Raw genomic sequence first — 12,928 nt, forward strand, 5'->3', positions numbered from 1 at the left:
GAGGATTGGAAGTTGCCAGTAGCTTCTAGACAAGTCAATAGGTAACGTTGTTCACTATAACCTATGGCATATCTTGACCCTGGGAAATCATATTCCTGCAAGCAAAGGGCTCAAAAGCTGATACCCCAGGCAATGGTTCCTAGAAGTAGAAAACTGTAAAATTTATTTTTTTCTTTAGTGTGCAGCCTCATTTTTTCTCTGCCTATGAAGAGTTTTGGAATAATTAAAGGCCATACAGGAAGAAAATAACAAGGCAGTTCTTAGCACCCTGGAATTAAAGGACCTGAGGGAAATTGACTCAAGGGTTTATTAAAAGATGGATTGTTAGGGGAAAATCCTTTTGATATGAAAAGCAGCTAGAGGAGAGAAAACACAACCAAAATATCCAACACTAAGGGAATAATTCAATAAACTGTGATAATATCATGAAATTACAAAAGATTATATTGTAGAAAAATATGTAACTAAAATAGGAAAATGTTTCCCTAACATAGTAAATAAAAATTGTAAAGCAAAATAATATCATGGGATTATGGATGATTTATATTTATACTTTTTAGTATTTTCAATGAGACTATGTATACTTTATAATCATTTTAATAACTTTATATTAAAAGAGAAAAGTCAAAATAAAATACATCTATAAAGACTAAGGAAGCCCTCAAGTCAAAATAACACTAAATGTTTGTGTAACTAATACAGTATAGTATTTTTATAGATAGTAAGAATAAAGGTGGTGAAAGAATCTACACTGGCTTTTGAGCAAATAAACTTGAATCAGTTTTTGCCTCTACCACTTATTACTTATTGTGACTTTATATAAGTACCTTTTTTCAGACTCACCTATAAAATGGGGGTAGTGAAATCCATATTGAATGGTTAGTAACAGAATTAGAGATTACTGAAAAAAAATCCCCTGTTGAATAAACATTAGCTGTTCTTCTTCAATGTACAGTACTTTTTTGAAAATAAAAAATCAGAAAAATAATGAAGAATTGATTTGTGGGAAGAGAATAAGACATATGACAGTGATCTGAAATGGCAAGTGGCAAGTCTACAGCACTGCTGTGCTAACATAATCTTGGCAACGGTCTTACCCACTATTGTTTATTTAAAAACACAATACTCAGGAGTTTAAAATGGTTTTCAAACTTTGTTGACCATGACTGATAGCCTGTTGTGCCCAGTATACCCACATACATATTAAAATATAACTGAAACAATTATGAAATAGTACTTACCCTTACTCTGTGGGATGCATGCTGATGTTTTTTATTCTATTCTATGTTTTTAATTCGATGTTATTAACTCACTGAATCCATCCACTAATGAGTTGCATTCTGCAGCTTGAAAAACACTGCTCTAAAAGGTGTCCAGGAGATTAAACATATTTTTAGGGTGATATAATTTATTTTGATGTTTGGTGTCATCATGTTAGTTGGACCTTCTAGAAATAATTCACATTTAGGAAACTACTTAAAACATCCCTAAAGTAATTTAAAAGCATTTAGTAGAGTAAACAATAAATATCTATAATGGTCTATTAAATGTGATATAATTGAATTCTTATGGTTAGTTCCATATTATACCAGAAGGCGAAATTATGCTAAAATGTTGTTATTTAAGTTTAAAAAAACACAGGAAATAGTTTATTCTCAAAATACAACATTTAAAAATATTTTAATGAGATATAATTCACATGTAAAAAATTCAGCCTTTTGAAGTATGCAATTCATTGATTTTTAGTATATTTACAAGTTTGTGCAACCATTACTACTACATAATTCCAAAACATTTTCATCACACCAGAAAGAAATCTCGTACCCATTAGCAGTCAGCCCCTACACTTCTCTCCCCCCAGCCTCTGGCAATCACTAATCTACTTTCTGTCTCTATGGATTTATCTACTCTTGTTATTTCATATAAATAGAGGCAAACAGTATGTGGCCTTGTGTGTCTGACTTTGTCACTTAGCGTAATATTTTCAAGGTTCATCTATGTAGGAACATGTGTTAGTACTTTATTCTTTTTTTGTGGCTGAATAATATTTCACTTTTGGATGTAACACATTTCATTTGTCCATTAATCAGTTGATGGACATTTGGGTTGTTTGCACCTTTTGACTGTTATGAGTAATGCTGCTATGAACATTCCTGCACAAGTTTTTATGCATGTATGTTTTCAGTTCTGTTGGGTACATGGTTGGGAATGGAATTGCTGGGTCAACTGGTAACTCTGTTTATCTTTTTAAGAACCTACCAAACTTTTTACCTAAGTGGCTATAACATTTTATATTCCCACTAGCAATGTATGAAGGTTCCAATTTCTCTACATCCTTGTCAATATGTGTTATTGTCCTTTTTAAAAAAATCCATTCTAGTGGATGTGAAATGGTATCTCATTGTAGTTTTGATTTACATTTCCCTAGGGACTAATGACGTTGAGAATTTTTCATGTATTTGCTGTCCATTTGTGTGTCATGTTTGGAGAAGTGTCTATTCAAGTCCTTTGCCCACTTTTTAATTAGGTTATTTGTCTGATTTCTTTGTGTTGTAAGAGTTCTTTTTGTATTCTGGTTACTAGACCTTATCAGATGTATGATTTGCAAACATTTTCTTCCATTTCTTCTTTCTTGATGATGTTCTTTGAAGATCAAAATTTTTGATTGTCATGAGGTCCAACTGATCTTGGCTTCCTAGGATTTTTTTTCTTGGTTGCTTGTGCTTTAGGTATCATATCTAAGAAATCATTGCCTAATCCAAGAACATGAAGATTTATATATGTTTCTTTTTAAGAGTCTTAGAATTTTAAATCCTTTTTGATCCATTTTGAGTTAATTTTTGTGTATAGTGTGAGATAACGGTCCAGTTTCAGTCTTCTGCATGTACCTGTTCAGTTGTCCTAGCACCATTTGCTGAAAAGACTATTCTTCCTCAATTGAATTGCCTTGGCACCCTTTGAAAAATCAACCATAAACATATGAGTCTATTTCTAGACTCTCAGTTTAATTCAATTGATCCGTAAGTCTATCCTTATGCTAGTACCACACTGTCTTGATGACTATAGCTTTTCAGACAATTTTGAAATGAGGAAGTATGAGTCCTTCAACTTGATTCTTCTTTTTCAAGATTATTTTGGTTGTCTGGTGTCCTTTTATTTTCCATATGAATTTTAGGATTCATTTGTCAGTTTCTTCAAAGGAATACCACAGAGCTGAGGAAAGCAGGGTAGGGCAAATTAAAATGCCACAAAGCTGTGTTCTTGTTGAGTTTCAGGGGTGTGTGTGTGTGTGTGTGTGTGTGTGTTAAATTCTCCAGGTTCAGGGGTGTGTGTGTGTGTGTGTGTTAAATTCTCCAGGTTCAGGGGTGTGTGTGTGTGTGTGTGTGTGTGTGTGTGTGTGTGTAATTCTCCAGGATTGCTGCAAGCCTTTGGTTAATTTCTAGAGTTCTGAAAAAGTTACTTCTGACCATTTTTGCCAATCTTCTCCTTGCTTCTACTGAGGGAATAATTTTTGGAGGTCCCTATTCTATCATTTTTGCTGACATCACTCCCTGAGTAAAATATTTTTTAAAGCACCTTTCAGGGAATTGGAGCTGGCTCTTACCATATCAAGTGAGCACATGGGGAAGTTGGCTTTGTAAAGATACATAAGTCACTAAGAGAAAGGTGATCCCATGGAAATCCAAGAACAGGAATTTCAATGTAAATGGGCCCACAGATACTAGAATTAGGATTCAGGGAAGCTTGACGACTTCCGCAGATGTTCACGGACCATCACTTTAGTGGTTTGCCATATTGAATAATAATTAAAAGCACAGACTTTGAACTCAGACTTCCTGGATTCAAATCCCAGATTCACTTGCTAACTGTATAACCTTGTTTCTTTCTTCTGTCTAACAGGGCTAATAATAGAGATTTTGTGAAGTTGATATGAGTAAATACATAAATAAATAAAATTTAGAATAGTCCCTGACACAGATTATGACCTATAAAAATGTTTCTATTATTATTTGTAGTATAATAGACCACTAGTTTATTCTCTACTTCATTTTTCTTCTCATTGCCAACTGCCATCTTCATTTTCTATATATCTTTTATATCAAAGACCTTGGTATATCATAGTTTCAATTTTATCGTAATATAGGTAACATAGACTTACTCGTCAATCCTTATTTCCATCTTGTCCCTGCTCTACTTCATGGCCTCTCTCTATGTATTTTCTTAGCTATAATCCACATTTCTAGAGGCGAGTATCAGAATGGTCCATCTTATTCCTGTTTGGACAAAGCTTTCCACATTAGGCCACCTCATGGGCTTCTTCCAGGCCTTTAAATTTTCTGCCCTTGCGCTGGTTGCCTCTCGAGCTTGACGAGATGATATGGTGTAACATGTGGCTGTTTAGGATTATATGGGAGGAAGAAAATCTGCACAGGGAGATTTCCTTGTGAAGGACTGTGCTCTGGGGAAACTAGGTGAAATGCACAGCCCTCCCCACTTAACATATTATGTTTTTCTTGTACCCAGTGGTGACCGAAAAATCATGATTAACGCTTATTCTATTTCAGGAGAAGGTGTAATTCAGTTACCCAGAAGACAGCAAATGCCATGAGAGGACCAGTAAAAAAGACTGCAAGATCAAACCATCTTCCAAAACTCAATCTGTGATTCCACACTGAGTGGTTTACTATCTCCCCATTTTTCATATGTAATATTCGACTTGTGAAGTTACTTATTCCCCACACTTTTCAGGGAATGAAATAGATAAGAAAGAGCTATCACACTTCTCTTTAGCTCTTCTTCCAGAAGTTTGTTCCTTTGTCTGTATAAAAGTAATTTTCTCAAGTGACCTAAACTAATAGCTTATGATTTTAAAAATATCCTAGAAAGCCTTAAGGTTGGCATCATTCCACTTGCCTTTACTAATATACCCATGATCTAATCTGATAGTAAGATTGCTACTTTATTTGGATTCTAGTCGACTATTAGTTAAAAATGTGAGTTCATCAAAACTTTTTGCTATTTTAGGCTATGTCATGTTCAGCTTTTTAAAACTCAAATTTTAAACAAAGGTGCAGATTAGATGAATCTTAAACTTTAATTTGAACTATCATGGTGTTGTGGAAACAGCTTTCAATCAGGAATAAGCTCGGTTACAGCTTCCACCCTGCTGTGAACTTAGGAGATTTGGGGCAAGTTCCTTCACCTCATCTTCATTTCCCACATCTGCAAAATGACTGAGGTAAACTAAACAATTTCTAAGGTTTCTTGCCATTCTAGAAGACCAATACTTGTTCAGCTACAAGGTCCTGCCACTTAGCACATGGTAATGTAAGTCGTTTTATGATGTTTATTAATTTATAGTGATGGCATAGTTCTTTGGACCAAACTGCCAGGTGTTCACATCACTCAAGTCTAGAGTGGAGATAGATGAGGGTAGGAGAAGTTTTAAGAAATTAAACATTTTTTTAAATTCTCCTATTTATATTTAGATTGTTTTGTAACTGTCGCCTAGGTCTGGAACATACATCTGTTTATCTCCCTGACTTAATAAGTGAAATTATTGGACTTCAACTTTCCGGAAATCACTCAGAGGTAAGTAGTTTCCAGCTGATTGTGTTTTCCCCTTCTATCTGGCACTAAAACCTAAATTCTATTCAGTATAAACAGTAATGAATGCCAAATGCATTTCTACAACTACTTATAGATATTTACTTTCTTTCTTTAAGAAAGAATGCATATTCTTTTACATAAAAGACAATTCTTTTATGTAACTTTAAAAGTAATGCAGAGAACAAGGACCTACTGTATAGCACAGGGAACTATATTAAATATCTTATACTTATAATGGAAAAGAATCTGAAAAGGAATATATGTATTTGTATATGTGTGTGTGTGTGTGTGTGTGTATGTGTGTGTATATATAAAACTGAATCACTTTGCTGTATACCTGAAACTCATGCAACATTGTAAATTAAGTATACTTCAGTAACACAAAACAAAACAAAAATAACAAAAAAAGTGATGCACAGAAATATAAAGTAACTTCCTGTAAATTATTCCAAATGGAAACGAATTATTTTCCTGTTTTTAAGCTAACTACAGATAATCAGGTAACATGACCCATATTATTAAATCTTAGATTTCTTATGTCTTATACAATCTTTCTTAGCATTAGCAGCAAATTGATCATTTAAATATTAGTGATATTTATAATAATCACAGAATCACCACTAAAAAATAGACACATTTGTTTCTATCACACAGGGCTAAGCCATTGTGGGGATTGGATTGAGAACATTTAAATTGATCTCAGTCACTAGAATGGTGTATTAGTTGAACATCTTATTATGAGGACTCTGTCACATTGAAATGTTAGTTCTGCAGGAGCTACTTTGGGATACTTTCCAATGTCAGAAAATGTCTGTCTTAAACAGAGTGATGGAGGCTGGTGAGGGAATATAAAGAACTGAAATGGAGGACTCTCTAAGATCTGTGCTCTAATACCAATTTTGCCACTTCTAAGCTTCTGACTCTGAGTAAATCACTTTCCACTGCATCGCTTTCATTTATAGAGCTGGGAATAAACTGCAGTGCAGATCAAAGGTATTTACTACATGTTTACTTGTTTACTTCTTTATAGCCTCTTTCCCTCTAAAAAAGATTGTGTCATTTTTTACTATAGTTTTTTTGTTTTATAGATATAAAAACAACACCCATAAGATGAAAGATAAAAGTAAAAGTTAAAGTTTTGCAAGATTCCCAACTGAAAAAAAACTGTCTTTAAGCTTTATAGTAATCAGCACAAGAAAGAATGAGTTATTCAGCTCTCATTTTTTTTGTAGAAGGAATATATAAGTAGACAGAAATTTTACCTAATTCTAAGCTCTGAAGGATAATTTATCATGTAAAGTTTTATAAGAAAATTTAATTATTTACTGAAATAACCAGTGCAAAATTGATAATTTGGGGTCTTTGTTTAATACTGAAATGTGTATTAATATTAGTATTTATTTTTTGAAGAGTTCAGAATTCATAAAGCAAAACATTAGTAAACAATATTTAATATATTTCAAACATGTTAATGTCTAAATGTATTACAAAATGTCAAAAATACCATTTATAAAAACGAATGTTGCTATAATAAAAAAGACAGATAATAATGAGTAATAATGAGGATGTGGAGAAATCAGAACACTCATATGCTGCTGGTGGGGATGTAAAACAGCACCTTCACTTTGAAATAAGTCTGCCTGTTCCTCAGAAGGTTAAATATAGACTTACCATATGACCCAGCAATTCTACCCCTCTGTAAGCACCCCAGAGAAATGAAAACCTATGTCCACATAAAAATGTGTACACAAATGTTTATAGCACCATTATTTATAATAGTTAAAAAGTGGAAACAACCCATATGTCCATCAGCTGATGAAGGGATAAACAAAATGTGGTATATCCACACAATGGAACATTATTCAGCAATAAAGAGGAGTAAGTACTGACATATGCTACAACACGGATGGACTTTGAAAACATTATCCTGAGTGAAAGAAGTCAGTCACAGGAGATCACATTTTGTATGATTCCATTTATATGAAATGTCCAGAATAGTCAAATCCTTTTAGACAGAAAGTAGATTAGTAGTAGTTGCTAAAATCTGGCAGGGCCAAGGGAAGGGTAGGTGATGGAGAATGGCTCCTAATGTGTGCAAGGGTTTCTTTTTGGGGTGCTGAAATGTTCTAAAGGTAATCATGGTGTTGGCTATACAACACCATGAATAAACTAAAAAGCATTGGATTGTACACTTTACATGAGTTAATTGCACATTATATGATTTATATCTCAATAAATCTGTTATTAAAAACAAATGTTAAACATATGTTAACCTCTTAATGTAAATTAGCAGATAAATTTTAATGAAATCTTATTTGATCTTTCTCAGAAAATGTGATCTTACATCAAAATGCATTGTCATTAGTGCCATTGTTGAGTCAAGAGCATTTTGTAAACATAATTTTCCAAATAAGAATCTCTTTCAGATACTACACTAATCAGAAGAACAATGCGGGCTATATGCCACTTACCAGTGATTCTTTGACTTCTTTTGAATAATCACATCTCTTGCGTGATAACCTTGCAGAGATATTTATAAAGCACCTTTTGATTTTTGTCTAGGACTAGATTTTAATTTATAGACAGCTATATAGTTTTTGTTTCAAGGTTCTTTTCTAGATTTCATCATTTTCTTTATTTTTTTCATGTATATCTGGAGATTCCAAAGCAGAGTTATTTATATCAATTTTACTATGTGATAATCACATTCTACTGGACAAGAAATTTTTTATTTTAGACTAAGAATTATTTCTTGCAACAGAAGCTTATCCATAACACTATTTGGTTTCTTTTTGCAATGTGCACAAGTGAGGGCCTGTCTAGATCACATATTATATGTATTTTTTAAAATAAATTGAGAAATTAAGTTATGGATATTTATTTCAAGATGTAAATAATTTAAATTTTTGATTTTTTTACTACCAGAATAACAATTATGACAACAATGATACTAGGATTTGGGCATTTAAAGAGAAGCGAGCATACCAGAATACTAAACGTAGTAAGTTATCTAGAAAAAAATATGACTTACCAGCATGTAAATAGTTAAGTCTTAAAAGCAGATCACAGCTCTAGAGTGATCTGTCTAGACAGTGCTAAAGGAATTGGAAAAAAAAATAAGAGGTCAATGAAATAAACACACTAGGATTTATGAGTTTTCAAGGAAAATATTTTTCCTTTACCTCCATCATCTCCTTTTTCTTGTCATTGCTATAACTTTCTTAAGGCCTTTATCATAACCAGAAAGCTAGACAAAGGAGAAAAAGGTGGTAAAAATGTCACACTGGGATGTTGAGAATCAGTTAATAATACTGGTAATGGGTAAGGATAGCCCTTTAATCTCTCTGACTAAAATTGACCTCTTGATCAACTGAACTATGATTAACTTCCTTGCTTATGCTACTTTTGTGGTTTTAATCACCTAAGTGATAGGCTTGTTTTATATTTTGCATGCCTTTCTTTGTTATAAAGCATTAGCTTCTCGGGAGTGGGTAGGGCCACATCTTATTCATCTTTGTGTCTCCAGGACTTAGCCCAGGGATGTGCATATTTTGTACACTCACTCAGTCAATATTTGGAATGAAAAGGTGGACCTAAACTCAAGATAAGAGTTCTCCAAGGTCACTTGAGGATCTTGAGAATTAGAGACTTGCAGTGTAAGAAATGTAAGAATAGAGTGGCAAAGTATGAACTAACAACCCAAGGATCAAGGCCTTAAGAACAGGAACAATCCTGGGAGTGACATTTAGAATGATAACCTGCCAAGAGCACAAGTGAAATGAGAAATATGGGGACATTGCACTAAAATAATTTTTAAATTAAACATAGCCCTAGTTTGTATGATGTGATAGAAAGAGTAGTAAAGAAGTGAAAAGAAAACTATGAATGCAGGGATACCTATTTTTGAAGAGAAATCTTCCCTTTTCCCTTGAGGGGCGGCAACAAAAAATTAACCAGATGAGAATCTTCCATTTGGTAACTATGCTGGACCTATTGTGATGCTCTTAAGCACATTAATGCTTAAAAGATGTATAAATGTTGGATATTATCATTTTTCATTTACCCCATTATGAGGGTCTAGTCACCTGAGAAGTTAAGAGGGGACAGTAGTCCACAGAAGACTGCCCTCATTTCAGACACCAACTGCAAGTTCAGGGGATTACAATAACCGCCCAGGGGTTCAGTTGTTTCCTACAAGTGCTCAGAACTCCGTGAAAGCTGGTACACTCATGGTTACAGTTTATTGTAGAGAAAGGATGTAGAGACTAAAATCAGCCGAGAGAAGACACACACTGGGCAGAGTCCAGGAGGGGTCCAAATATAGATCTTCCAGTTGTCCCCTTCTCATCGAGTCTTAGCCAGCGATAGCCCTTCCCAGCCCTGATGTGGGACAACACACATGGAGTATTGTCAACTAGGAAAACACACCTAATCCTAGGTGTTCAGAGTTTTTATTGGAGCTCAATCACATACTTCCTCCAAGGCTGATGCCTAGTCTCCAGCACTTTCAGAGGTAGAGTTAAAACCCCATGGCCCAAAATCCCCATCATAAATCACATTGTTAGACTATCTGGTCTAAAACCAGCCAAAACCACTAGGAAACAAAAGATACTCCTATCGGGCAAAATGGTCTAAGGACCTGGAAATCATCTCCCAGCAACTTCCTTTAGTCCTTTGTGTAGATCCAAGTTTTCACCTGGCATTATTTTCTTCCCACTTGAAGAATTTCCTTTAAAATTGAAGTTCAGGTCTCTTGGCAACATATTTCCTCTACCTTTGTTTATCTGAAAAAGTATTTGTCTCACCATTTTTGAAAGATATTTTCACTGGTGTGTATGTATACAGTTTAATGGTCAACTCTACAAAGGAAGAAGAGTGGGCCCCAAATGATGATTCCAGGGCCTGGAGGAGAGGAAAAGGAGCAGTCCTTCTGGAATAGAAGGCAACATGCTAGGTTGACAGCTTTGGTTTTTTAGCACATTAGAGATTCCATTCCATTGTCTCATGGCATCCACAGTTTCTGATGAGAAGTGTGTGATTTTCTTTGTTTCTTTGTACATAATGTGGCTTTTGTAACTGGCTGATCTTAAGATTTCCTATCACTGGTTTTCAGGAATTGTTTTTGAGCCTTAGTGTGATTTTGTGTTTATCCTGCAGAAGATTCATTGAGCTTCTTGGATGTATGGATTTTGAGTTTTCATCAAGTTTGGAAAATTTTTGGTCATTTTTTCAAGTTCTTTTTCTACCCTTTCTTCTTCGAAGACTTAGTTACAACCTGAGCCAGACCACTTGATATTATCCCATTTGGTTCTTTATTTTTTACATCTGTTTCTCTCACTGCATTTGTATTTTCCTTTAAATAATTGAATATAGTTATAATAGCTGTTTTAACATGCTTATTTGCTAATTCCTTCATCTTTATCTCTGTCATTTCTAGGTCTGTTTCTAGTGATTGATCTTTCTCTTGGCTTGGGGTCTCATTTTCTGCTTCTTGTCCTATCTATTAATTTGTTATTGGATGCTAGACATTGGTGATTTTATGTTGTTGGTTATAGATTTTCACTAGGCTTTGTTCTTATAAAGGCAGTTAAATTACTTGCAGGTCAATCTTCTCAGGCCTTTGTTAGGGTGGGTGTAGAATAATCTTTACCCTTGAGAGAGTTTAGCCCCATTAATAAGGCATAGCTATCGTGATCTCTATTAAATGTGGTGAGTGATCAGTTTGTTGACACTCAACCCTGGCTGATTGGAGCTCAGATGCCTCTTGGCCCTGTGTGAGCATTCTGCACACTGTGTAGGTGTTCACTCTAAGCTTATGCGTCTTCATGTTAGCAAGGACTCCGGAGGCCCTGTATCGATTTCTGGAGTTCTCTTTTTGCTTAACTCTTTTCTCTTCTGTAATCTGCTCTATAACTTCAGTTACTTTAATCTCCATGAACTCCAGTCTCTATCTTCTCAACTATGTAAAAGTACCATCCCCCTCTCCACTCTGAGGTCTGGAAGGTACCTCAAGGCAGAAATGTAGAGTGATAGTAGGGCTCAATTTATTTCTCCTAGGGATCACAGTCTTATGGTGCATGTTTCTCAACGTCTGCAGACAAATGTTTCATATATTTTTGTCCAGTTTTCTATTTCAAGCAAGAGGGTAAATCTTGCTTCTGATACTCCATGAAGGCCAGAAACAAAGGGTCCACCCATTTAAATTTAAAGCATCAAAACAGCAAATAAAATGTTTAAAAATCCAACATAAAAATTCATTTTACTTTGAGCCTATAATATTTTCTTTATGTTAGGACCTAAATACATTTTTCTCAACTTAATCACTAAAATTTGCACTAGACAAAATGAATGAATAGGCTTTTTCTGTCTTCTTTGTGGGGAGATAAGTGTATTTTAGAAAGAAAGGAGCAAAGGATATTTGGTGAGCAAATTAATGGACTGTGACAAAGACTGCTATGTGCCTATCAAACTCCTTTTCTATGAAGTGCAAAACTAGGCTACATTTTCCATGTGTGAAACACTTTGTTTAACCGTGAATGGTGCACATACTACCTTGTTTAGTGGTATGTATGTGGGACACCCCGTTTAGTAGTGTGTGGTGTGTATGCTACTGTGTTTAGTGATACAGTTGTGAAACACTGTGTGCAGCTGGGTGTGGTCCTGTGCCTGACTTCAGGCCAGTATAATATAGGCATACATGATGTATGTCATTTCCGTGACTGGCCCTTGAAAATCTCCCAGGTGATCCTTCTTGGTTGTCCTCTTTTTCAGTCTTGGTTGATGGGGGATGCCAAGGTCCCAGGGGAGGGTAGGAGCCACAAGATAAAAGAAACTTAGGTATATGAATCATTGCATATAGCACTGCTATTTCTCTTACCTTACAAACCTTCATTTGATTGTGGTGTGTGTGAAAAATAAATCCTTTTTGTGAGTGTGTCTTTTACTGAGATTTGGGTTTTACTTGTTGAAGCAGCCTATGCTCACTAATATATCAAACAGTATTTTTAGTAAGGCTTACAAGTCTTTGGATATTGTTTTCAGTAGATAATGATATCTTTATCTGAAACTACATAGACATGAATTCAGCTGTTCATTGATAGTGGTGGCCCCTGGCTTTCCTGCATCAGTGAGTCAGATTCTAGAATTTCAATTGATATTTTTAAAGTGATTCTAACTCAGTGTATTTTCCAGTCTGCTGAACATAGACAGAATAATTCTTTTTTTTTTTAAACTAAACAGAATCTCTTGCTTTTTCATCAGTGTGTTTCTAGGATACTGCTCTTTTAAGCCTTGTACAAAAGCTGTACAGTCTGAGCCA

At 34.7% G+C, this 12,928-nt stretch overlaps 1 protein-coding gene across 5 annotated transcripts in view; it reads left to right on the forward strand.

Moving 5' to 3' along the window:
* Positions 1-7,823, forward strand: part of CCDC169 (coiled-coil domain containing 169) — a 32,664-nt gene extending 24,841 nt beyond the window's left edge. For 4 of the 5 annotated variants that reach the window (XM_031465893.2, XM_031465892.2, XM_031465889.2 and 1 more), the window contains 3 exons: positions 4,566-5,592; positions 6,435-6,603; positions 6,699-7,823. In XM_031465893.2, coding sequence (XP_031321753.2) covers positions 4,566-4,665 — 100 coding nt within the window. In that variant the 3' untranslated portion in view covers positions 4,666-5,592; positions 6,435-6,603; positions 6,699-7,823. Of the gene's footprint in view, positions 1-4,565; positions 5,593-6,434; positions 6,608-6,698 lie in introns of those variants that run through there. The other variant, XM_010993971.3, reaches the window with a different exon arrangement.
* The last annotated feature ends 5,105 nt before the right edge of the window (positions 7,824-12,928 follow it).

This window comes from Camelus dromedarius, chromosome 13 (genome assembly GCF_036321535.1).
Source record: "Camelus dromedarius isolate mCamDro1 chromosome 13, mCamDro1.pat, whole genome shotgun sequence".
In the NCBI taxonomy this organism is placed as follows: domain Eukaryota; kingdom Metazoa; phylum Chordata; class Mammalia; order Artiodactyla; family Camelidae; genus Camelus; species Camelus dromedarius.